The sequence below is a fragment of the Solanum verrucosum genome, unplaced genomic scaffold, assembly GCF_900185275.1.
Source record: "Solanum verrucosum unplaced genomic scaffold, falcon-dt-bn FXZP01000103.1, whole genome shotgun sequence".
In the NCBI taxonomy this organism is placed as follows: domain Eukaryota; kingdom Viridiplantae; phylum Streptophyta; class Magnoliopsida; order Solanales; family Solanaceae; genus Solanum; species Solanum verrucosum.
The window spans coordinates 4,083,655-4,111,083 of NW_026020048.1; the positions used below are offsets into that span (position 1 = coordinate 4,083,655).

The window sequence follows — 27,429 nt, forward strand, 5'->3', positions numbered from 1 at the left end:
TCTCCCGTTTTTCTCAGAAACCCTAACTCTCTTCCTTGAACAGAGAGAGAGAAAAACCCCACTGTTCAATCCCAAATCGCTTTCGGAACCCTAGCGGATCAGCACGCATTAATTTCTTCCGATTTGATTCAATTGCTATAGCGAGGAGCACTTTGGGTTTTCTGTAGGGATCAATGGGGAAGAAGAAGAAGAGATCAACCGATAAGGTATGGTGCTACTACTGTGACAGGGAGTTCGATGATGAGAAGATTTTGGTTCAGCATCAAAAGGCTAAACACTTCAAATGCCATGTTTGCCATAAGAAGCTTTCTACTGCTGGCGGCATGGCCATTCACGTTCTCCAGGTTCACAAAGAAACCGTCAGCCAGTAAGTAATTTCTTTTTGCTGATAATTCTCTAGATACATTCTTAAATTTGCCCTTTTTAGCCATCTGCGTTGATATATTTCTTGTCCTTTAGCATTGAGAGTGGTTTTTGTATGTTTTGTTGGTGCTGTCGTGGACGTGTTCCATCTTCCACAGAAGGGAACAAAATGTTGAAGCCATGAAAACTCTATGAGATATGATTGGGGAACACGGAATTCATTGGGTGTGCGTGTGACATAGTGAGTGGATGTACTACTTTGAGCAGATACCTTGAAGGCTGTTTAAGAACATAGTTTAGTTGATGAGAAAATTTTGGGACACAAAAGAATTAAAAGTAGCTCGAGAATTTGGTCATACTAGAGAATGATATGGTTATTTTCAAGTAGTCATAATGTGACTGATGCAGAAAATTTAAAATTTGTTATGTAACCTGTAAGTAATTTTTTTTTTTTGAAACTGGTAAAGTTGTATTCTTCAGCATTAAGGGCATGCTGGCCACCACCAAAAAGTGTCAATTACAAACTTCCTATCAAATCTACAATCTGATCTGTATCTACTATACACAACTGTTTACACCAAAAAAGTAGAGATACTATACAATTCCATTTGACCTTGTGTATGGAATTGGATCTATTGTCGAAACATCTACTGTTCCTTTCCTTCCAGATTGACCACCATATACATGATGGTATTAACCTCCACCATCTCTTCTGGCTCTTGGTACCCCCTCTCCTTATCCAGCTCTTCAACACGTTTGATGTACGTTCTGGCATTGTCCAATTCAGATTTGAGATGCTAAGGAACAAATTCCAGATTTGAGCAGTGTAATTACAGTGCAAGAAGAGGTGGCTGTTAGTTTCACTTGTCAAATTGCATAAAAAACACCTAGGGACCAGCTGTCTACCCTTCTTCTGAAGTACTTCTTGTGTTAAACAAGCTCTCTTTATCACTAGCCAAGTGAAGCATTTCACTTTTGTAGGAATATCCCCCTTCCAAAAATAGTTCCAGAGGTGTGTTGGTCTCCCTGCCATCATCTGGAGACCTCTTCTGTAAGCACTGTTGACTGAGAAGAGGCCATCTTTGCTGTGCTTCCACAACATCCTGTCTGTGGCATTTGCATTGATGGTCACTCCGCCTAGCATCCCTAATATCTCAGCTACCCTTTCCACCTCCCAATCATTGAGAAGTCTTCTAAAAACTAGATCCCAGCCCTGTTCAGTCCAGCAATCGCCAACATTGGCATCAGGATTTCCACAAATTTGAAAGAGATCTGGAAAGAGGTCTCTAAGAGGGGATTGGTCTATCCAAACATCCTTCCAAAATTTTGTTTTAGTGCCACTTCCCACCTTGATATATAAATTTGTCTCCATTTGTGACCACAAGTTTCTAATTGATCTCCATGCACCCACACCATAAGGTTCTGTTGTGATCTCTGTACACCAAGGGTTTAACTCACCATATTTTGCTATGATCACCTCTTTCCAGAGGGAATTTCTCTCTTCAGTGTACCTCCACAACCACTTCTTCAATAGGCTCTCATTCTGTAGTTTCAAGTTCTTAATTCCCAGCCCCCCTCTGTCTTTGCTAAGTAGAGCAGTTTCCCAGTTTACTAAGCTATAGCCTTTTCCATCCTTGTTGCCTTGCCATAAGAATTTTCTCCTTAGCTTATCCAGATTTTCCACTACTTTTCCTGGGATTGGGAATAGAGACATCACATAAGTGGGCAGAGAATCAAGAACAGAGTTTATTAAGATCAATCGTCCTCCAAGTGAAAGATATTGAGCCTTCCATCCAGAGAGCTTCTTTTCAGTTTTCTCCAAAATACCATCCCATATTTCCAAGGCTTTGTGATTGTTCATGTCTACTAACTTTGAAGCTAGAAAAAAAATTGTTATTTTCGATTCTCTTGTTATGAATCCCTTGATACATCTTTATAAAAAATGTTGTCCCTTGATCAATATATGTGCATTGGGAGTTCCCTGTCATTAAGAAAATTATTTCACCAAAAAAAGCATCATCTAAAATAGTTCAGGTTTTTGGTTTATAATGTAGGGCAACATCTCCCCAAAACTATATAGATATAATATGCCTATGCTTGAAATATTTTCATTTCTATAGAATTTGCCTAATGTGAAGCTGCGGAAAGAGGTCATTTACTCTGTCTCAGAAGTTAAAATGTTATGGTAGAAGAGCATACTGTTACCTGTTGATGCAACTAAAAGAATTGTGTATGTCATACTTATTTGGGTAGAATAGAACACAATGGAAACAAATGATCCGTATATATGATACCTAGTCAAATTATTGAGTATTGCAATAAAACAGGTCCTATGGAGCAGAATAGATGTTAGGGATCCATATAGCGGACCCTAACTATTTTGGGATGGAGACAATTGCAGTTGATGTTGTAGATGGGTGCTTCTGATGTTTAAACTTTAAAGCAAGTTTGACCTTGTTTTTCCGACCCACTTACCACAGCAAAATTCCTAAAGCTTCTTGCCAAAATTTCTTGCCTGCTCTAATTACCAAGGGATCATTTGCAGGATGGAATCCAATATGCTGATAATGTCTCATGCTACTTTTTTTTTTTGTTGCATTTTTATCTGTTTTTTGGCAATAAATGCATTAAGCTAGCGTATTTGGCTGTTACAGGGTACCAAATGCCAAACCCGGCAGAGAGTCTACTGATATTGAAGTATATGGAATGCAAGGAATCCCAAGTGATGTCTTAACAGCTCACTATGGAGAGGAAGGTAAGAACAGTACGTGATGTGCTTAAATTTTGCCTTTTTGAAGACATGGAGGAGCCATATGGGTTGCTGAATTGTAGCAAGAAAATAAGTAACGTTTGCTTTCGCATCTTTCTTGTTATACCATTGTACTGGTACTGTTGAATTGCTATTCTTGTGGCAAAGAATGTTTCCTCAACATAGATGTACTGGTACTGTTGAATTGCTATTCTCGTGGCAAAGAATGTTTCCTCAACATAGAGGGGAGCCTTATTATCCATCGAGTTTTGAACCATGCGTGACTGGCCCTTGGAGATTTCATTGGCTATCAAAGAAGAATATATTCTTAACTTGGTTTTATAAACTTAAATCAGGGTTTTGAAAATTTGAAATAATGCTACAGATGTTCAGGGCTTTTGCTTGAATTTAGCAAAGCCTAGAGCTTGTATCATCCATCCCATTTTTGTCGGATGTCCTCATGCCTCCGAAGGGAAATCTGGAGCTTGTATCTTAACATCTCCATGCTATTGGGTTTAAGTCTCTGTTTCATTATGGGCTCCTGTGCATCTCCACCTCTGTAGAACCCTGTGTCATTCTTAAATTGGAAGTTTGTTTTAAAGCTTTTCAACCTTGCATCTTGCTAAACTAATGGCAATTGATGTCTGAATTCCTTATTTTCTGTCCACTGGTTTTAGGTATGGGTGTGCATTCGATTTTTCTGTTTGGTTTTGTGGATTTTTCAGTCTTTGGTTTTGAAAACGTGTAACCGAATCCGAACAAAAATAAATTTGGTTTGGTTTTTCTCTTTTCGGGTTGGCTTTTTTGGTTCGGTTATGTCAATAATTAATAACATAATCAAAGTTATATTTGCAATTTGTAAAAAAATACAATACAAGGAGAAGTAATAATATTGAATTTCTTAATGTACTTTCTAATATAAATCTTATTTGGTTTTTCTCTTTTCTGGTTGGCTTTTTCGGTTCGGTTATGTCAATAATTAATAACATAATCAAAGTTATATTTGCAATTTGTAAAAAAATACAATACAAGGAGAAGTAATAATATTGAATTTCTTAATGTACTTTCTAATATAAGTCACAAGTAAAACTTAAAACATAATACTTAAAAAGTATACCTATTATAGATGTACAAACCTAAAATATAATCTAAATCATAATGAGAAGGCAATAACAAAAAAGAGATTAAAAGTCGTTAACTCCAACTTAATTCTAAACCTAAATATTTTTATATATATATATAATATATAGTTCGGTTATTTTGTTTTTTCGGTTTTTTATTTTTCTAAATTTGAAACCAAACAAAGTATATTATTAATCCAAAATCAAACCAAATAAATTCGGTTCGATTTGGTTTTTCGGTTTAATCTTAGTGCACACCCATACTTTTAGGTGTTTAAAGCTTTTTACCTTTGTGTTTGAGCTTTTAGTGCATTTCTTTGTTTGAGTTAGTATGAGCTTATTGCCTTTTCAGCTTTCTGCAGATATTTTCCTCCGTCACTAATAGGCCTGTTTTTATCAGTTTAAAAAAAAACAAAAACTAATAGGCCTGTTCTGTCTGCTCACTTTCATGACTACATAAAGCTAAATATGTCTCTCTGTTGGATTTTATTTTCCTGTAGAAGATGAGTCCCCAGCGAAAACTGCCAAAGTGGACATTCCATCATCCCAGTATCTTGGTGGTGCAATTCCAGGATATCCTCCCCGGGCAACTTTTGGCGCAGTGCCACCACTGTATGTTTCTAATAGAAATGCTTGTTCTTTTCAGTTCCTTTGTGCTAGAATACTTTATGATACTTTCATTTTCATATGCTGTTGCATGAGTTAGCTTATTTTAAAAACCTCCCCTTTTTGTATGCTGCATGCTAAATCTTTGGATATGGATGATTTTTTTCTATTAGCAAGATATTTAGGGTCTGTGAGAATGCATGCCCGCATAAGATCCAGGACACAGTCTCTTCATTTTGTGCTTCAAGTGTGAAGTCAGTTCATCTTGAAGTATGTTCTCCTTGAATAAGTTTTGTTTAAGATGGAAACTGTCATTCATGTCGATTTATCACTATATCAAAGAGTATATTCCTTGAATAAGTATCTGTGGTCAAGACAGAACAAATGCATATGAGTCACAGTGTTTCTTGAAAAGAAGAAAACATTTTCAATTCTGACTAGTCAATGACACAACGATCTATAGAGAAGGACAAAACATCTATTTCTTTTAAGAGGGTAACTTTAAGAATTTTTAACATGGAACCCATCCTGAGTCAATGGATTAGCAAAAAACGAGAGGCAAGCTCTCTCTTTGAACTATAGTAGTTCTTTCTATAGTTTACTTCTGATCTTCTTAAGAACTACAACTTGCTTATCACTAGGGGAGGAAAGAGGGAGGTTGGGGGAGGGGGGGGGGGGGCTACATCTTGCTTTATTTCTCTATTCTAGGATTACCAACTGTTTCTTCTGAACGATTCCCCATGTTAGGAGTAGTATTACTTGATCAAACAAGCAAAATAATGAATATATGAGATAAGGATTGAAGCTCATTAAGGTCAAACAAGCAAAATAATGAAGATATTTTTTATGTTTTAGATTACTTGTAAAAAAATAGTGCTGCTAGGGGTTCAAGGTGTAAGTTTTGTAACACTTGTGAAGGGGAACTACATATTTGGATGTAGTATACCTATTGTGAATATATAGATTAATTGTTACCATCCTCAAAAAAAGGATTCAAGCTCATTATTATAGTAATGATCAGAATATCTCAGTTCCGACTCTGTTATGTAATGGTGTGGCATAGTGTTCTGGCCTATAGGTAATGCAAAAAATTGTATCCATAGGATAGTTGGGTTGTTGAGGAATAGGAGCAACAGTCTGGAGATTCCATGTTCGAATCCCTGTTACAACGCTTAGTGTGAATCCATATTTTGTAACTCTTGTTGATAGTCAGGGACTCAGGGTTACCGACTTACCGGTATGGTAACACCTACACTTGTGGATGTTAATTAGCTACCTGGTGGATTAGTCAAGTAGCACACAACTTGGAAAAGATACTGCCATCATTAAAATAAGAGGATGTTAGGGAAAATTTTAGCCTTTGCATTTATATCTTGTCAACCTTCTTGTCTATATTTTGTTGTTTTTTGGGCATGTGTTGAATTTATTAGCCGCTTTAGACTTCTAATCACTAGCTGTAATAGGTGTATAAATTCTTACATGGATCCCGTCTGTTTGGTGTAGCTATAATCCTGCGCTGCCTATGCCTCCTGCTGGTTGGTCAGTCCCCCCTCGCCATCTTCCATGGTATTCACAGTATCCTGCTGTCTCGGTTCCACCTCCTGCACTGATGGGTCTGCCACAACAACCATTATTTCCTGTGCAAAATATGAGGCCTCCAATGCCAGCCACTGCACCTCCAACGCTTGTTGCTCCTCCAGGGCTCCCGGCCCCACCTGTTCCTGTATCTCAACCCTTGTTTCCTGTTGTTCCTAATAACAACCACCTTGCCCAAAGTTCGCCATTCTCAGCACCGATGCTGTCAACTAGTGTGCCATTCAGCTCTGCAGCTGAAACAAAGAGCTTATTTGACCCAAACATGGGCAGCAATGCTCCTGCCGCCATTGGTTATCAGATTTCAGGTATTTAAGGTCTAGAATTGTAACGTCTTTATCTATTTTGTTGAAGGTCTGACACTTTCAACATGGTTCCTGTTGGGAAGTTACTTATTGCCATTTACTGTTGTGCCTTAAGATAGGATAATCAGCTCTGTTTTGATCCTTTAGTAAGAAGTAGTATTCATTTATTGTTTTTGAAAGTGCTTTGAGGGGAAGTGGCTGCCGCCTGCAGATACCTAGAGTTAAAAACATATGCATCAAGAATTTGTATTTTTGGTGTTATAGTAGTACTCTTGATAGTAGGAATAAGTATTTGGTTTTTTACTTATCAGGGGAAAAGATGTAGTATGTTTGGAGTGTGAGGTGCAATTTAGGCCCTGTAATCTATTCTGAACCATTTTGGTACATTTTATAAATATCTTACTTACGAAAAAAATAAAAATGCGAAGTGTGTTTTAGTTGGCCTTGATTCTTTCCAAACTATGGGAAGTAGTTTTGACATCTTTTGGAGGGAAAATTTGTTAGTCGCTTAGATGAGGTGATGGTACAAACTTCATTTGATGTACATGCTAGTATATTTTGGTGAGAAATCAGGAAAAAAATGGGCAGCCCATGGTATCAGATTATTTTGTTGGTTTTAACCCAGTACAATATTTAGAGGTGATAGTGAGGACTAATCTAGGTGTCATCAAACTTCCCTATGAAGCCATGGGTTGGAAAATGAGATAAGAGGGTTCTTAGTTTCATTCTTGTTTATAATGATGAAATTTGACGTTGAAGCTGTTGGCTGTGGTCTACAGGCGTCGTACACATACCATTTTTCTTATCTTTCTCACCTGAATCCTTGTGGAAGCACAGGAAAAGGGCATCCTATTTTTTCCTCATATAGCATTTTCTGTTAAATACTATGCAAGCTATCTTACCTGATTTTCTGGATGAGCTTTGCTGTAGTAGAGTTTGATTCATGCTTTTATATGTCAATCTTGGCTATGTGGCTAATGCTTATAAGAATCAAGGCTCATTTAGAATGTGGAGAAGTTCGTCGGTTCTTCATTTCTCATTTCATTCACTCTTTCTGCAGTCCCAGCACCGGTAAATTCACATTCTTATGCCTCTGGCCCAAATACTGGTGGGCCCTCAATTGGTCCACCACCTGTTATTACCAACAAAGCTCCAGCTAACCAACCAGCAACAAATGAGGTCTATTTAGTTTGGGATGATGAGGCCATGTCCATGGTCAGTAGTGTTTGCGTTTTCATGTAATTAATGTCTTACAGTTAATTTGTGATACCGAGTGCTGATGTGAAATATTTTCAGGAGGAAAGAAGAATGTCCTTACCAAAGTATCAGGTGCATGATGAGACTAGCCAGGTAAGTTATAATTACCTAATACTAGTATTTGTTCCTATGAATATGGGACTTGTGTTGTAGGTTGATGTTAGTTTCATGTCTCGGATTCAGTTGTTTACTATTCTTTCGTATTCGTAAAGCAAATTTGTAAGTCTTCCCATTCTCCTTCATCTTCTTGGAAATAGCATACTCTTGGATGAGTATCTGGTAATCAATCAATTTAGTGTATGTTTCAACCCCATTAATTAATGGGCTTCTTTTATCTTCTTTTGGCCATTCTCCGGTTGGCAAGCAATCCCAACAGTTTTGTGGTCATCAATGATTCAAGTATGTATCTTCATTATCTTTTGCTGGTAGTTAAGTACTGCCATTTCTAATTACTGTGCTGCCATCCACTCAAGGGGGATCTCAGCAGAGTGCATGTATTAGTTCTTGGATATTTCCATGTTCTCTTTACTTGACCTTGAAAGAGTTGGGCTGTGTGAGCAAAGCATAGACCCAACAGATGTTTGCAAATTACTATGATTGTTTATAGATATTTATGGTTGAAAAGTGGTTCAAATTTGGCCCAGGTCAGATTCTTTTGCCAAGTTCAGAATCTATTGTCATTGAAGCAGGCTATGATTTTGATTCATACATTTGTGCTGATTACCTAACTTGTTCACGCTTCTATCCTAAAATTATCTGTCTGTGCTTTCTTTTTTCAGATGACCTCAATAGATGCGGCAATAGACAGAAGAATATCAGAAAGCAGACTTGCAGGGCGCATGCCTTTCTAGACCTGACCGTTTTTGCTCTGGTTGGCAGGGTGCTCTCTGAATTGTAGGAAATTGTTTAATTGAACAAAGTTCTGCTTCAAAAAAAAAAAGATTTGCTGGTTGTTCTGGATTCATAGGATGGGTTTAGATGTTGTAATTCTTTAGGAAACAATATTTTATGAGAGGCATTCATTTTACATAGATAGGAATGCGAAAAATGAAGCAGATTTGTTTTCCTACAGAATCATTGCTGTTGCGAGTTAGTCATGCAACAATGTGGTTTAGCTGGGATATATATATATTTATGTAACCTGTGGTACAATTTGCTTTCAAGTCAATACTGCCTACCTCAATTCATTTGAGTAAATTTTTTCTGGATAATCATATTTGAATACTATGGACTTCAGCAAATTCCTCATATATGGTCTTATTTTTAAGTTTTAGTGCCCAAGCACTAGTGGTTGGTTCCACAAATAGATTTTGTTCACAACCAGTCAGGCAAACAAGCTCAAGCTCTGAAATTAGTTCTATTATTATCCTAAGAAACACTTATTTTCTTTTAAAAGTGGGGTAAAAAATACTCACTTTTTTTTAATAAAAAGAATACACTTTTAGCATTTCTAATCACACCCAATATATCATTTTTGTGAATAATTGAATTATCACGCTTTTATATGTTAAAAAAAAACTACTACTCAGTAACTTGTCAAAATACGGAGAGTGCTCAAGATGAAGTGGATGAAATATTTTTTGGTAAAACTACGGAGTTGACTTTTATTTCTTCAAAAATTCAAATGAATTACAACTAATATTTATCATCAATTCAACATATTTGGCAAGTTTAATGATAAAATGATTGGGACATATTTGGCAAGTTTAATGATAAAATGATTGGGACATCTTTTGAAATTTAAAACTATGCATACGTAAAAATAAATAAAATGAAACTGTCGTATTATGATTTATTTTAGGAACTTAGGTTTAACGATCTTTACAAAATTAATGAAAACAAAGTAATTTAGTAAAAGGCAAATAAATCAAATTGTTAATTCCTTGAGTAACAAATTAGATGATTTTTTTTGTCATAAATAAATCAAAATAGTACTAATAAAAAAAAGGTAATCCGTGTTTTGTGACAAGTTTTTACAACTGCCCAAAATTCACTATTTAGCCCTAATTTTTAGATGCTTTTCCCTCTGGTTTTACTTTCCCCTATTTCCTCTCATCGGCCGGCGATTTCTGCCGGTGCATCATCTCAACAAACACACACTCGGAAACCAAACGGCCGACGGTCTGACACCGTCACCGCTGTTCCACTTCCCCCGCCGTATCTCTCGCCACCAGTAGCTGTAAGTTGATCGAGTTCCACCGATTGGTTTTTACGCCTCATGGTATTTTCATGGAAAAGGGAAAGCACTGGTGAAATTTATTAGGCTTTCCTTGCAAACAATCTATCTTTGTCTTCAAAACTTCCAGGACATTTTGATTTTGAGTTTACAGACTAAGATTTTGTAGAAATTTGTAGATTCTGCTTATGGAGCTGTTTGACATTGACATTGACATTGAAATCTGAATTATAATGAATTGATGATGTACAGATTGAAGATAGAAAAAACGCAGACCCTAGACTTTATCTTTCTCCTAATTCAATGTGCACTCCCACTAAAGATGAGAAACCATGGCTTTAGTGTCTGCGTATATATTTTGCCTTGAAAATATACTAAACATATAATCACGTACTCTTTAAAACTGATTTTAGTGGTTATAATTTGTCTTATCAGTTATTGTTCTTTTCAGTGTTGAAAGTGTGCTCATGGACCTTTTAGATGATATTTTTGCTGGTGGTGCTTCAAAGACTGGTAAGGAGGGAGAAAATGTTTTTTCTTTTAAATTTGCGATGAAAGTTATTTTCATTCTTTCAAGGTTAAGCTTAATATTGTTATTTAATGCAGTCAAGGCTGGTGGCAAGTTTCAACCCAAGGCCAAGCCCCGCCCGTTGAAGAAAGGTCCAGCTGTTGCATCCTCTTCTTTGACGTCAAAACCCACTGGTGATACTGTAGCAACTGATTCCTCTTCAGCTCTTAAGAGTGGAAAGAATTCTCAAAATTGTTAGCTTTCTCGCCTTTATGTTATTGTTATTTTCTTTTCCAGAATATTTTATTGGTGCAAAACTTGATCGCATATTAACTGTTGAGGCCCTGAGGGTCATCAAAACTGTTGAGTGCTTTTGTGCATAATTTATGAAGAGGCAAGTATTATTGATGTCAAAATCTCTTAGTGCTGTTTCATAATAAAAGGGACCTAAATTAGCAACAAAAAATAAAATAACAATACCTGCCTAATATAACTTAAATAGTAGGGTGAAACTGGCTACCAGACGCAATTCCTGCTTTAAGGCCTCAACGGACACGCGACCTGACCCGTATAAAAAACTTGTGCAAAAAGACTAGCTTCACTCTTCAACTACATAAAGAGGAAAAAACCTCTCAATTCTTTTCATTGCGCTTCTCTTTAGATCTCACATCTCAGGTATCTTTCTATCTCTTCAAATGGCCTTTTTTTTTGTTATTACCGATGGGTTGATCAATATAAACCCTCTCCCTTTCCCCAATTTCTTGGTATTTTCTTGATTTTTTTAATGTATTTTTTGTTGAACTCATTGATGGGTTTGTGTTATTCTATTGATAAGTAAATTAGTTGAACTTCTTGGTTTATGTTTTTAAGAAAATGTATGGAAAATTACCCTTCGGGGTGGCCCAGTGGTTTGGGCTTGGGACTTCCATGTTGGAGGTCTCAAGTTCGAAACCCCTTGCCAGCTAAAGCAAGGGGTTTGCCTTCTGGGTCGAGCTCGTCGCATCAGGCTTGCCTAGTGCGGGTTACCTCTCCTATGTGGTTTGCGAGCTATTGCATAGGAGCGGGGTTTTTACCCTGTGCACACCCAAAGGGTAGCGGCTGCGGGTTTTCCTTGTCATCAAAAAAAAAAAATGTACGGAAAATTTTGGACTTTTTGTGAAAGTAGAAAGAGGGTTTACATGAGAAGGAGTATAATTGATAGCAAGTTTAATTTATACCTTGCAAGTAAATATTGATAATTGACGACAAATATTTTACCAGTAGCGTGATAAGTTCATTTCTATAGCAGCTCTGGTTGTAAAGAATTGTTTTAATTAGAAAAAAAGATAGGCAAATTTCATTAAGATGTGTAATGTGGAAAATTTGGCTTTTGGGTGTCACTAGTTAGGAAAGTTGGGTGGATATCTAGTGTTTATGAAGTACAAATTGCAGAATATGACTAGGGATGTTTAAGAAAACTTTAAGGGATGTATGACCTGATTTTTTTAACCCTGCCCAGAAGCTCTCACACCTTTTTGCTCCGTTGGTGACTCAAACCCCAACCTTAGGGCTGGGGGTGGAGGATGATTACCATGTGAGCAACCCGTCTTGTCGTAGGACCTGATTTAGGTAGTTATGCCATGGTCTTTTTGGTGTGTATTTGAAAAGATAAATCACAGCACCACACAAGTTATAGAAGGGTTTTGAAACTGGACCATTTTATAAAAATTTCTTCATTTGGAATGTCCATTGAAGTCTTCTCTAGGATGGCTTTGAGTGTGGAATTCATGTATAATGTATTGAATAACTGTGCCTACCTCAGTTGGAGATTCAAGTGTTAAAAAGGAGAGAGATCTAGTTAGTGTTCGTCTACATTGATTCTCTCCTTGTAGTAAACAATATTTCCTTAGCAGTTAAAGGCATGTTTAGTCTAAATTGTAAGATTGCTGCAGTGTTTGCTGAGTTTTAATACTATACCCACTTGGCTTTGTTAACTCTCGATTTTATAGTTCCTTTCTTTATCTCTTCTTTTTGAACAATGCTCAAGTTCTTGTGCCAATAAGGGAGTCCCCTGCCGAAGTATTAGTTTTTTATTGGAATATAAGGAGTGAAAGTGTAAATGTACCAAACTTTAGCCTTAATCTACAGAAACCTAATATAAGAAGATATCTGATCCTGACAGCTAAGCATTTACCTTAGCTGCCTTAAATCCCTTCTTACAATTGGTCCTTTTTATAATCCTCTGTTCACATTTTACAAAAAAAATAATCTTGGAGCAACACATCACCAATCTTTGGTAAAAATTTGATCTTTTCTTAATTGAAATCTAGGATATATTAAACCTTGGATCACATTGCTCCTGATTTGATTTCTTGAGAAGTCCCCTCCGTCTTTGTGCCAAGTGCGAACTGTATTCTGTATCCAATTAGTATACAATTGAGCAACTCTTAAAATCTTTTGGTTTCAAATTGCAAGAACTGAAGTTGACACTGGTGGTACTAGCCTCCAGTCTGGCAATTCTATTTATCTTACTCTAGTAGGCAAGCCACATCTTAGAGTTTCAAGAAAGATCTACGACAAAGTGATTTGTCTTCTTTGCTTTGGCTACCAGTAAAATGCTACCAGAACCTACCAAATTCTCTGCAATCACTCGAAGTAGAGCTCTTCCCCACAAACAATTTTCCCTCCAAGTTTTTCACATTTCCTTCTGGAACTTCATACGCAATAATGCTCCGTGTGTTTTTCTTCTTCTTTTTGATTCAAATCCTAAGAAGTTGCACCATAAATTCTGTTATGTCCCCAGTTGTATTTCCTGGCTCTTTGCCCTGACTTGGATAGTCTCTTTTCATCTGCAACTTGCATTGTGAGCTTGTTGCCCACAATGGCCTTGCTTATGATTCCCTTTTCGACAAACTGGACAGTATTTTCAGAAGGTTCCTTGCCTTGTTGGATCTCAAAAGGTGCTGGACTTGATGAAAATAATCCTCCTAATCACCATTGTTTAATCTGTCATTGGCTCTTTTAGCTCCCCATTCTGTCTTGAGTTCCCATCGTTATGGAAGTGAAAGTGGTAAACCAGCTGTTTTGGTTGGTACCACTAAGAAATTGAACAGTTTGATGCCTATCAAAATAAAAAGGAAAGAACAGACTTGTTATTTTCTAAGTCTATAGCAGATGATATAGATTGACTGACACTGACCTCAAGTTAGAAGAAAAATAGAAAAGAAAACTCAGCTCTAACTAATGATTTTTATACTTGTTATCTTCTGGCAATCCTTGTTTCTGCTCCTTATTTAGCTAACTGCATATTCAAGTTTTTTTCAGTTAAAATTTCTTCTCTCTAAATGTAATTCACATGCCAAATGACCCTTAAATTTGGAATGCTTAAGTGCCCCTTTTAGTTTGTTTCGAGAAGCACAGGGAAGGGTTAGCAGTTAGCACACTGAAACATTTTTTTGTGAGATAAGGAATTTCATTAAATGACATCATGAAGTGTTAGCTCCAATTCATTTTTGGGTATGTATTTTGCACTACTTGGCATATATTAGACTATGCCAAACTCCAGATTGATCTACTGAATAGTTGAAACAGCGAGGGTCTCAAAAAGAAATTCCAAAACACTTGGAATACTATTTCTCAGGCCATTTGGTGGACAGTTGGCTTGAAAGAAATAGCAGAATTTTTAAGGCAAAAGAAGAAATATACTTAGCCTTAAACACAAATGTATTTATTTGCTAGCTTTTTGGTGAAACCTGGTTCTTATACATGATGTAGATGCAATGCTCTCTGAATTGTAGGAAATTGTTTAATTGAACAAAGTTCTGCTTCAAAAAAAAAAGATTTGCTGGTTGTTCTGGATTCATAGGATGGGTTTAGATGTTGTAATTCTTTAGGAAACAATATTTTATGAGAGGCATTCATTTTACATAGATAGGAATGCGAAAAATGAAGCAGATTTGTTTTCCTACAGAATCATTGCTGTTGCGAGTTAGTCATGCAACAATGCGGTTTAGCTGGGATATATATATATATATATATATATATATTTATGTAACCTGTGGTGCAATTTGCTTTCTAGTCAATACTGCCTACCTCAATTCATTTGAGTAAATGTTTTCTGGATAATCATATTTGAATACTATGGACTTGAGCAGATTCCTCATATATGGTCTTGTTTTTTCAAGTTTTAGTGCCCAAGCGCTAGTGGTTGGTTCCACAAATAGATTTTCTTCACAACCAGTTTGGCCAAACAAGCTCAAGCTCTGAAATTAGTTTCTGTTATCCTTAGAAACACTAATTTTCTTTCATAAGTGGGGTAAAAATAACACTTTTAGCATTTCAAAACACACACAATATATCATTTTAGTGAATATTTGAATTATCACGCTTTTATACGTTAAATCTATTATCAGTTACTTGTCAAAATACACTTCTGTAGACTGTAAGTACATAATGTATAACTGGAGAGTGCACAAGATGAAGTGGATGAAATATTTTTTTGGTAAAACTACAGAGTTGACTTTTATTTCTTCAAAAATTCAAATGAATTACAACTAATATTTATCATCAATTCAACATATTTTGCAAGTTTAATGATAAAATGATTGGGACACCTTTTGAAATCAAAAACTACGCATACATAAAAATAAATAAAATGAAACTGTCGTATTATGATTTATTTTAGGAACTTAGGATAAAAGATCTTTACAAATTAATGAAAGCTCCAGCTGTTGCATCCTCTTCTTTGACGTCAAAACCCACTGGTGATACTGTAGCAACTGATTCCTCTGAAGCTCTTAAGAGGCAAAGAATTCTCAAAATTGTTAGCTTTCTTGCCTTTATGTTATTGTTATTTTCTTTTCCAGAATATTTTATTGCTGCAAAACTTGATCGCATATTAACTGTTGAGGCCCTGAGGGTCATCAAAGCTGTTGAGTGCTTTTGTGCATAATTTATGTAGAGGCGAGTATTATTGATGTCAAAATCTAGCACTAAGAAACTGCTGTTTCATAATAAAAGGGAGCTAAATTAGCAACAAAAAAAAAAAATAACAATACCCGCCTATTTATACGAAAGATTCTTGGAATTGTAGCAGCTTTTCACTCTCATCTGTCCATTCCAATCTGCACCTAGATCAAATCAGCAAAAACAAATCAGATTTAATCTTCAGAATTGAGTTCCTTTGTCCTTCAAAACACCTTTTGCTTCTTGTGTGCAATAAGAATTTGCATCATAGACAAAGTTGGTTCTATATTTTTTTAGCTTTTGAAATGTCATATAACATATGCCATCGATAGTCTAATATTGTTCTTCATTGATGCTGTAAGACTTCTTCAAGAATGATTTTCTGTTGTTAAATGTAAGCAGGCGATGAACAAAGCTCTGTGTTGGCAGAACCTTCCTTGGTGCATCCTCTTGCTGCAGATACTTTGGTTCCATCAGTTGGTTCTAGTCTAGATGCAAGTATGGTAATAACTGATACCAATGAAAATTGGAAATCTTGCTTTGAGAAATCTGAGGGAGAGGTGATATTTTCTTATCCATAGCTTGATCACGTTAACAAACCTTTTGTATCCTTACTAAATTTCTTCAGTTTTCAGAATGCAGACATATATATAGGTTTGGATTCATTTGATGATTTACTTCCTCACTCAAGCGGCATAGGTCACAACTAATCTTCTTCTGTTCACTTATTGCTGAATTTTCCTTCATAATTTCTATTAATTAGTACTTGATTTTGGATGCTGCAAAAGGGTTCCTTTCTTTTGAATAATTGGCCAATTATAGATTAAATTATTAAAATTCTGTGCTGCATATAATTCTGAGAGTTCTAGTCCTGCTACAGATCCATCTGCTGCTCATGCTGCTGGTGCAGAGAAGCGACAAGAACAGCTTTTAATTCCAGTTTCTTCAGTTGATGGTTCAGCTCATAGTGCTTCCAATCTTCAATCTGATGAAGTTGCAGCAGGCCAAGATCCATTAACATTCCAAGCAAGTGTTCTTTCTGTTAGTGGAAGTTGTCAGATGGTCAAATTCATGTCCTTCCCTCCTTTCTACTCTGAGTAGAGAAACATTGCCACTTAAATTCCTTGGCACACTTACGAAAATTCTAGCTTTGTTGGTTGCAGGAAATGGACACCTACTCTTCCTTGGAAGCTGATATCCTTGGGGTCACTACTATATCTGGTATGACTGAATTTTTAGGTTCCTACACTAGTACCTGGTTATATCCTGTGCTCCTTCTAAATTTCTTATCTTTATTCAGGGCAGAGTAGAAGATTCCAACCCAAGCCCAAGTTACAAGTATACAGAGAGAGATATGATACAATCATTCCTGATTTAGATGTAGGAGAGTCTGTGTCATGTCTGCCAGATTCACACTCCGTTCATTCTGAAATGGATTTTGTGGATAATGGGAAGGAACATGGATTACCTGCTGCTGATGTCCTTGACTTCTCAGTCAGAGGATTTGATAATAATATTATTACAGAATCTGCACATGAATTTCCAGTTCATGAAGAATATGTTGCAGAGGCTTCTCTTCCAGATGCTGACATCCCAGCAAAACACTCTGAGGCTACTTCTCAAATGCCTGAGGAACCTGTAAATCCTTAACTTGTTTTTCGAATTCTTTCAGTTATTTCTCTAATTTCTGCAATGGCTTGCCTCGTTGGAGTCCTTTGTTCCTCTTCTTAACCCACTTGCAACTGTCTTTTTAGGTACCTCAGAGGCCTAAGACTAAAAAACAAAAATTCTCTACATCTGAACTTTCTGCAATTAGTGAAGAGAACGGAGAGAGTAGATCATTAAGGAGTAGAAGAAAGTCCGTGAATGCATCTAGACTAGTAGATGAGTCTGATGAAGACGTAATTGGTGATGGGGAATATGTGCCTGAACAGCCTAATGATTCTGTTACAATTGGGAATGGTGAGGAGTTTTTGGTGGAAAATGACTCACAAGGGAAAAAGGTACAGAAGAAGTCCAAGAAAACAGTTACTAAGGAAGGAAAACGAGTTAGGAAGAGTAAAAAGACTGCTGAAGCTTCTGATCAGGCAGCCAACAAGAAGCCTAAAAAGTTTTCTCATTCCACTCGTCAAAAGAGGAGAACAGGTAAACCTAGTGGATATTGCTTCCGTTTGGGTTAGTTATGGTTATGATTGTTTGTTGACCAGGAACTTCCTTGTTTACAGTGGACAAGGCTTTGCTTGAGGCTCCCATGGATGAGATTGACTATTCAAAGGTGCCTATTAAGGATCTAATTTTATTAGCTGAGCACAAAGAGCGGTTGGCGGTATGTTTCTTCTTTATTTTTCTCTTGTTTGCCATCAACCTTTTAAAACAAGGAAAACTTAAAATGATAAATTTTGTTATTTGACAGTCATCCTTGATTCTCTTGTTTCATTGCTTGCCATCCTTGCAGAAAAAAGACGCAGCAGTGTCACAAATACCTACTACTACAGATCAGAGGTATCAGAAGCTTATATACAATTAAATAAAATATAATAATCTACATTAACCTTTTGCTTTATTTGTGAAAAAAAAATACTAACCCGTGTTTAACCATTTGCTTAGTGTTTCTCTGTTTACTCCATAGTTTAATAAATCTGTTCTTGTTGATAGTGAAAATGTAGATGATGTGTATAGGTTATTATTGGCTTGACACATTCTATTTTCTATTCATAACGTCTGCTTCTAACTGTTTAAGAGCATCACTGGTCTTTCTTATATTGTCTACAGCTTCATTATTTTCTTTACTTTTAGAACTGTTTAAATTACCAGTCCAACCACTCTCATATCAATTCTTCTTTAATGTTTCTCTTGACCAATTTATAATGGCCATATGGGGTCTGTTATGAGAAGCTATTTTCGTTAGTCATAGGTAAATGAGAAGAGAGATGCCATTAGTAAATACTTCATGCCTAAATTTGTTATATAATTTGTGCTCCTTCAAGCCAATATAGATATTAGGAGGTCATACTAGGTGATCTTTGACATGGTTTGAGATGTATAATTGTCATATCTAATATGAGAAATAATTATAAAGTACTCTAATTCATATTTCCGGAAGGTAAAATTATCAGGACAAGAGATCTTAGAAGTTTGATGCATGCTGGAATAGCTTTGTTATCAGTTGTTTTTTTTGTGTCAAAGTGCACATTTTTACTTGTGCTGGATGGTGTTGCATGTATTTTTGCCTTCGGGACGAGATCCTTTCCTTTTCAAGTCACAGTTTCTTCATGACTTGTGCTTGTGCAGTGCTGGTGCATCTGTTTCTAATTATGATGAGGATGAGACCTATGCTTCAGATGAAGATGGGGAAGGTGATGATCATAGTAAAAGTACTATGGCTGAAGATACTTCTGTCTACTTCAATTATCAGACTTACATGGACAAAACCCCCAGCACAAGGTGGTCAAAACAGGACACAGAACTTTTCTATGAGGTACACCCCTTTCATTTGTAGCCTACTGAAAGATGCACAAGTAAAATAGGGAGATAATTGTAATTTGATCAAGAAAAATAAGTTTTAAATAGGGGATCCTTACAAGTGCAACTTATAAAGTGCTCAAGTTATTAGCAGATTCACCTACACATTCTATATCAAAGTTTGTGGACTCCTTTCATAGATCTGTCAATTCTATTTAAATCAAATTTGCTTCAATTGTTGAGACCTTCCTATGAGATAGCAGTGAAAGACTCCTGTAGGACATGCTTGTTGGTATTTATTTATTTATAACTGTTGCTTTGTTTTCTCTATTTGAGATAAGGTCCTTTTCAAATATTACATGAATATACTTATCCAAGTGAATTGTGGGATTCAAAGGCACCCATAACAACGACATACCCATTGAGGTCCCACAAGTGGGGTGTGGGGAGGGTAGAGTGTACCCAGAGTCCCAGACCTTACCCCACTACCTTAGGTATCCATACCGAAACATATGGGATAAATTCCCTTTTATATTATAATTGTTAAGTTTTATGTGAAGAGTAGGGGAGCAGACCCCAGATGCAATGAGTATTCAGGTATTTGAAAAAAGATTATATTACTGTTTACTTGATAGTGTCATGACACCAAATAGAGCTAATGGATAAAGATGCTTTATGTGATTGGCATGAATGGTACTGTGATGCACTCCATACTCTTTTGTTCTTTTTCCTTGGTATTCTCTTAAACATTTAAACAAACTTGTCCTCAGGCTGTGCAGCAGTTTGGGACAGATTTATCCCTTATACAACAACTTTTTCCTGGCCGGACACGTAGACAACTAAAGCTAAAATACAAGAAAGAAGAGCGGCAAAATCCATTTAGGCTTCATGATGCTCTAACAAATCGTTCTAAAGGTAAATGTTGTTCAACTTTCTCTGCTGCACTCACATCTATTTCTTTTGCCAAGACTCATTGTTATGATAACATTTCGTTTTAAATGGGCGTAAAATAGAGTTTGGGGATGCATTGTATAAATGCAAAATTTCTTTTTCATCCAATAAAGAGTAATGTTTCATCAGCATGACAAGCATGCACCACTTAAATTTTCCCTCTTTGTCATCAGACCATCACAGAGGGAAAAAGGATCATTGACCTGAAGAAGAGAGCCTTTTTTAGTAAAATGTGTCACATTTTTTTTGAAGTCTTCTATAGAGGTTTTACATGATACTATACTTGTTGCAGATCATTCCCACTTCGAACGAGTAATCGAGCGTTTAAAGCAAATTGAAGCTGAGGAATTGCAGTACGCTGATAAAGACGAGTCAATTGACTTGACTGGGGAGGAGGAAATGGGGACTCAGGAGATCTATGTATGAATCTTCTCTTCTCATCAGCTTTCTTGTATATCTTCCTCTGTGCGGGGGGAGGGGGGGGGGGGGGGGGTGCAGGCCCTTATCTATTATGTTTCTTTTCTATAATGTTATATCTGCATAATGCATCATTATACTAATGCACATGCATGCCATTATGATGTTTTTTGTGTTATTACCTGGCTGGAGAAATTAAGGAGGAATGTGGCCTACGTGGTTTGAGTAGACTATTATCAGGGTTGACCTCGAGAAATTGTCTTCTTTTTTCTTTCCGATTTCCTGATTCTGCATGATTATTTTGCACAGGAGGAAGAAGCAAAGTCTGAACATGTTGAGGAAAAAGAAGTTGAAACAGTGGAGCAAGATGTTCCAGAAATGGAGAATCCAGTTAAGGAGTATGACGATGAAGATGATTTCATGAAATGGAGTCAGTATACGAGTGAAGTGTGAATGTTAATTTTCAGTTTATCTGTATTCTCCTGTCACAAGGATCTTATATCTCTTTTGTTATATACCTTTTTGAACTCAAGCCAATAATATGGTACTTGAGAGAATCATTTCAAAGGAATGTAGCAAAAGGTAAGTGTTAGTTATATGTATTGACAATGTAAAGAAAATTTGTTCTGATACGTTAGCTTAGTGAAAAATTCTTCGTACAATTAAAAGTTGAAATATTGAACAGGATTCTCTCATATTTACGAGCGAATGTGAACTAGTTCATTCTTTCTAGTCTAGACTAATAGAATAGACTATAATATGTCATTTATGCAAACTTTAAGAAAAAAGGTTAATTCTTGTCTTTTTTTTTTAAAAAAAAGTGTCTTTGCTTGAGCTCAATTTTAAGTTACTCTTTTGAACAAATAAAAATATATGATAGGTTACAATCCCTCTCGAGCCCATTTTTACATCAATCAGAAAGATTCATTATGCGGTGACAATTTTATTTTGTATATATATTCTTCAACGAAAAAACAATTTATCAAAAGCATATTTTAACATATGCTTACTCTTAAGAATTGTAAAATATGACATGTTACAATCCTTCTAGATATCATTTTTATTTTAAAAAAAGTTCATAAAGCTACCTATGTTACAAATTTCTATTATATTTAAGTATAAACTGATTATATATACCGATAATTAAATCATTTACACCATCCATTCCTGCTTTATTAGCATCACAAGAGAAGTCTATGAATAAGATAGATCACATATTAGGTCTAGAAAGAGGAGGTTTAGGAAAGATCCAATCAATTTGCCAATTCTTTTTCTTGAGTCATCTCTCAATTGCAACATGAAAGGAAGAGAGAGAACGTTCTGGAAGGAAAATGTAAGGGGTGCATGTTGTTTGCTAAAAATTTAGTACTGTATAATGACCATATTACCCTTCAATAATGAGTATATTTTATAGGTTATGACATTGATCGTAAATAATAGAAATTCTTATTATTACGCCCCTGATGCAATTACGCATACTTACCCTTACACTACAGTGATTTAGAACAATTCCATTACCTATCTATGCATTTAACAAAATAATGCGGAGCATATATATAAGGAACTGTAACAATAACAACAAGGTGTAATCACATAAACACAGTAAACCATGACCAGTTGGAGGAATGAAGAACCTTAAACAAATATTTAAGAAAATCTACTGATATTTAAGATGAAAAATATCCAAAAGATTTCAAGAACTTACAGTTTAAGTAAATGTTGCAGAGCTAATTCTTGCGCCTTCTTATTCCTTGACAATCTCTTTACAACTTTGGCAGCTAATTTATGTTCTACCCCTTCGTGAGGGAGCAGTTTCTAGTTTCTTCACAATAAATAATGACACATAACTCCATTTGGGAGCTTGAAAATTCAAAGCCTTTCTTGATCTATCATTTTAATTGTGTTGGAGATACAATACCTAGCTTAGTAGTCAACCTTTGCTATCCCGAAACACATAACAGGGAGGCGTTTTGAAATACTTTCAAAAACCAAGTAAACACCAATCTTCAACTAAAGAAGTCTAAAATTGAGTGTTAAAATAGAAATTAGCGAGCTATAAATTAAAAGATACTGAATGTTTCATCTAGGATCTTAAAAATTTGTAGAAAGTGTGTCAAGATCTTAATTGATTTGGTGAGTAATTCAGGTAAACCACTGTGTCATTGTTTGATGCCTTATTGCGATTGTCGTAGCAGGTATTTCAGATATATTTTTTCCACATTTTTCAATGAAGAGCGCAGTCACAAAGTGAGCACCAAGTAAATAATTGTTAAAAGCTTAGAACAACATTTTTCAAAATGTAAGCAACTCTATGTGCAGTAAACTAAAAATAACTTAAAGTAACCAAGTGATAGATTAAAGATAAGAAATTCATGTTTTCTAAAGCGAGTAACTTCCAATAGCAAACTGTATAAATGCAGGGGTAATTTAGGATGGTATGTAGTCCAAAGATGTTGCTAGATTCTAGCTAGGTACGACACACACATAGAGTTAAATGTGATGGGAGATTCTGAGATAAGGTGTGTAGAGAATGGAGAAAAGTGAACAAAAATGTCATACAACGGACGGGGAAAGATGACTGGTGATCATATTTCTGTAATCTGTGGTCTTTTTGACCTACACTTTCCTCTTTGTTTTGTGTATAGAATTATAAAGATGGCTAATTATTTATTTGTTTTCTCTTCATGGTTTATTTGACACTTGTGTTCAAGTCAAGTGTACTAATCTCTCATGTCATAATTTTTTTTTTCATTGATACCAACACCTTTTTATTGGTGTACTTTAATTATGAAGCAAATTTCTGTTCAATAATTAACTCTTTTGGTGATATAATACTCTAGTCAAATAGAAATCTTCACTTGCAGAACCACTCAGGTAATTTAAGAAATTATACAACAGATTCTAAAATCAAAATTAAATGACGGCACATCTAATTTTTTATCCTTTAATGTTAAATTTTTAACTTCATGAATTCTCTTTTAATGTCATCAGACTTGAGGGTAATTTTCAGCCCTTCAGATCACAAAAAGAGACGGATGAAGTGATTCACTTTCAATATGACCACAATAATAAATAATTAAATAAATATAGCTCATTATGATAGCTTTTTGCTCAAAACTCACATCATGTAAAAAGTAAATAGAAGAAAATAAAAAATTACACAAAAGAACCTTATAACAAACAAAGAGCAAATGGGGGAAATAACATAACATATCATATGATCCAGTGACTCAGTTTCATTTATATATAGTTAAGCATCATTTGAGGTGCTTCATTAGTTTCTTGCAAATTCCGCAAAGCACTATTACTGATATTCCACAAGAAAATATTTAAAGAGGAAAGAATTCTTAAAAGAGATATAAACACTAATTTTATTTTTATTAATTTTATAGAAAATTAATTGACAATCAAGTTCGATCATAGCAGATAAGCAACACACAACAACAGCCTGTGACTATACAATAAAAGATATCCTCATCAGAATTGAATCAACAGTTTGACAGATAAAACAAATCTCCAAAAAAAAATCTTCAGAAATAACTCAAACTGAACTATTGCTCGAGAGCTTCAATATTTACAAGAATCTTAAGTACGTTTACTCCTACATCTTTGTCACTTGAAACTAAAGGGCTAAAATTATATAAAACAAACCTCATGAAGATGAACCGAAAAATGCCGAGATCATTCACGACCATTTGATTCATCAGCATTTAGCCATGCCTGCATAATGTCAAAAATAGCAAATTGATTCATGATTGTTTTTATTGTTGTGAAGTTAGAAATCAATTTTTTTAAGTACTTCTATTTATCGAAGACAATAATAAAATGTATCACAAAATTCATCGACAAAGCCAACTACAAACACACTATACTTATGTTGAAGCAATAGAGATTTGAAAGACTTTAAATTGATCTTTACAAATTGGTTGATCAATGATTAATATTTTATCAGATGCAAAGCTTAGGGTGCAAATATTACAAAATGAAGATAATAACATTGTGGAAAATAGATACCACTTGCGAATATATATGAAGATCGATGAACTTTTTCAACGATATCAACATTATATTCCTCGGACACGTAATGTTTTAACTCATAATCTAACGCAATTCTCTATTTCCTTGCTGCATATAATTTTTTAGAATTCAACTTTCTCAATTTAGGTTGTAAACGATACATTTATGTCGTATGAACATTTAAAATAGATTATAAAGTAATATATTGAAGTTGTTTACTAAAGAAAAAAATAGCATAAAGTACAAAATCTCATATATTTGGAGGCTAATTGCATCATCGGAGTGTGGGGTGCGGGAGGAATTGGGAAAATTACTTTGGTAAAGAATCTGAACAATGAGCTCGAACAGATTGACTTGTCAATTCTTTTGGTGTTGTGATATGGGTTACAGTACCGAAACCACCAATAGACATAAGTAAGGTTCAAACATTAATTGCCAAAAGATTAAGCCTAGAGGTAGATAACGAGGGAGGTGTAGAAAGCATTGCCAGCAAAATCTATCAAAGGCTGAAGCAAGAAAAGAGTTTCCTTGTCATACTAGATGATGTTTGCGAAGTTATAGATTTGGATGATGTAGGTGTGCCCCAACCCAAAGATCACGCAGGAAGCAACGTTATTATAACTTGTCGTTCTTTGGATGTTTGTAGGCAAATGAAAACAGACACCGATATGAACGTTTCCACATTGGATGAGGATGAATCTTGGCAACTGTTTGTCAAAAATGCAGGAGATGTTGCCAATCGGGTGGATATTGAGCCATTGGCAATGGATATTGCAAGAGAGTGTGGTGGTTTACCTTTAGCAATCACTGTTATTGCAACATCTATGAGAGGGAGGTCAAGGGTCGAGCTGTGGGAAGATGCTCTAAAATCACTTAGAATGTCTGAACCTTATGACGCACATGTAATACAAAAGGTTTACAAGATCATCAAGTTGAGTCTTGATAATTTAGAATCTCGGGATATTGAATTATCGACTTATCGTCAGAGCAAAGAAGCACTATGAACAAAAGGAGTTGTTCCTTGTATTGTTCTTTATATCCAGCGGCTATTCCAACTGATGGTCTCATACATTGCTGGTGGGTAGAGGGGTTCCTTGGTGAACATGACACATATGAAAAAGCTTACAACAGGGGAATCACAATTATTGAGAGTCTAAAAGATGTCTCCTTGCTAGAAGCCCATCAGATGGATTGTGTGAAGATGCATGACGTGTTGTGATGTTGCTATATGGATAGATAATTCCTTCAGGTTAACTGACATTTCACATATCGAAATGTCAGCTCCTGTGAAGAGAATATCTCTCCTAAGCAAAGAAATTCAAAGTCTACCTGAAAACTTCAGAGAATGCCCAGAGACAACAACTTTACTATTGCAAGACAATGATCTCCTTAGCAAAATTCCCCAAGAATTCTTTTTTTGCATTTCCAGCTCTAAGAGTTGTGAATCTGAGTCATCCTGGTATTAATGCACTGCCTTGTTCCAACAATAGTTTATGTCAATTACGTTCTCTAATACTACGAAAATGTAGTTCGTTGAAAGAGTTACCACCAATTGGTAATCTTTGCAATTTGCAGTTGCTGGATTGTGATAATACAAGGTTACATTTTCTGCCGCAAGGCATGGATAAGTTGACAAATCTGAGGCTAGTATATATGCCTTTAGATGATTTGAAGGAGAGCATCGGTCCAGGTTTTTTCCTCAAGTTGCATAGGATTGAAATGTTAAAGATGGATGGCAGAAAGTATCATAGTGTGGCTGTTGTTGGAGCAACGTCTTTTGATGAGATATCGTGTCTACACAATCTGACTTGTCTTTTTATTGGATTGGATAGGTCATCAATTTTGAATAGAGACTACACCTGGATGTCTAGATTGAAAAGTTTTCACATTTAGATTGGGGAAACTTTAACAATGTACCATTCAACAAGTCAACAAAGAGGATAAGTATCTCCCATTGTGAAACTTTGAGTAATGAAGAGCTCTCAGGCATGTTGCACTTCACTTCAGATTTGTACTTGGATAAATGCATGGGTCTCAGGAAGCTGATTGTGAACAAGAAGAGTTTTAATGGATTAAAAAAACTCTACATTGTCAAATGTTGGTGTGATTTCGGACCATTGAAAGAAAGAAGTAGACAGTTTGATCCTCTGCCAAATCTTGAACATCTCAGGCTCGCTTCTGTAGATCATTTAAAGAGTGTTTCTGATTTCAGTCAATTTTTGGGTCTAAGATTTTCTGAATTACGCCAACTGGATATATCCCATTGTGATAATTTAACATGTGTTTTTAATGCTTTTTCTGTACTCAATCACTTGGAAGAAATTACAATTAACCATTGTGATCAGTTGGTAGAGTTATTAGTGCAATGCGGATCTGATCAGAGGACACCAGAAATTCCAAGAGTCCGAAAGTTGTGGTTGAATCATCTATTGAGATTAGCAACTTTTGGGGAGGCACGGAGTATGAGGAACTTGAGATGATCGGATGCTATGATATAAGGAAGTTGCCTCTCTCTATTCAAACCTCCACAAACATCAAACTTATAACAGGATCATCAACATGGTGGAGCCGACTGGAGTGGGATGACGACAACTACAAGTCAAATTTAGAGCATTGTTTCACTGCAAATTAGGTGATGTGCCAATTAACTTTGTGTGTTCATATTTTATTCATTGAACCCATATATGTTGTGATGAGATCGATGACTTGAAATGCATCATCATCATCTCCTATATTATGCACATGCATTGACATGAGATTGAATATGAATAACAAACCGTTTGATTTATCATTCAAATATTAATTATCAAGTGTGTTGAGCTTGACTCGTTGACCGTTGTTGCCTCATTTAGGAATGTTTCTTTCATTCGAAAAAAATGAACATCGTGTGCTAAATTTTGAATGTCTCAACAGTACAGAAGCAACAACAGTTTATTACAAATTATCACACAAGGAACCTG

The 27,429-nt window shown here is 35.7% G+C and overlaps 3 protein-coding genes and 1 pseudogene across 6 annotated transcripts in view; all 4 read left to right on the plus strand.

The window, feature by feature from the left end:
• Window positions 1-14,625, plus strand: LOC125822633 (protein SUPPRESSOR OF FRI 4). Of its 3 annotated transcripts, XR_007442656.1 has the most exons (8): window positions 1-367; window positions 3,018-3,118; window positions 4,734-4,845; window positions 6,343-6,740; window positions 7,798-7,952; window positions 8,034-8,087; window positions 8,774-8,923; window positions 14,488-14,625. XR_007442656.1 is itself a non-coding variant. In XM_049502054.1 (7 exons), the coding sequence occupies exons 1-7, from the start codon at window positions 238-240 to the stop codon at window positions 8,843-8,845; spliced, it is 1,026 nt and encodes a 341-aa protein (XP_049358011.1). In that variant the 5' UTR covers window positions 1-237; the 3' UTR covers window positions 8,846-9,146. The 3 variants fall into 3 exon arrangements, 2 of the variants coding, with proteins under 2 accessions (XP_049358011.1, XP_049358010.1); XM_049502054.1 differs by lacking the exon at window positions 14,488-14,625 and having other exon boundaries at window positions 1-371; window positions 8,774-9,146; XM_049502053.1 differs by lacking the exon at window positions 14,488-14,625 and having other exon boundaries at window positions 8,774-9,146.
• Window positions 10,488-17,138, plus strand: LOC125822635 (uncharacterized). Of its 2 annotated transcripts, none has more exons than XM_049502058.1 (8): window positions 10,488-10,519; window positions 10,622-10,683; window positions 10,777-10,932; window positions 16,025-16,182; window positions 16,258-16,321; window positions 16,503-16,684; window positions 16,786-16,843; window positions 16,928-17,138. In XM_049502058.1, the coding sequence occupies exons 1-8, from the start codon at window positions 10,503-10,505 to the stop codon at window positions 16,930-16,932; spliced, it is 702 nt and encodes a 233-aa protein (XP_049358015.1). In that variant the 5' UTR covers window positions 10,488-10,502; the 3' UTR covers window positions 16,933-17,138. The 2 variants fall into 2 exon arrangements, with proteins under 2 accessions (XP_049358015.1, XP_049358016.1); XM_049502059.1 differs by having other exon boundaries at window positions 16,503-16,648.
• Window positions 11,303-27,429, plus strand: part of LOC125822634 (proteasome subunit alpha type-4) — an 82,009-nt gene continuing 65,882 nt past the window's right edge. The window contains exon 1 of the mRNA XM_049502057.1: window positions 11,303-11,353. The gene's annotated coding sequence lies outside the window, so the exon portion shown is untranslated. The remainder of the gene's footprint in view (window positions 11,354-27,429) is intronic.
• On the plus strand, window positions 17,054-27,101 carry LOC125821879 (disease resistance protein At4g27190-like; annotated as a pseudogene).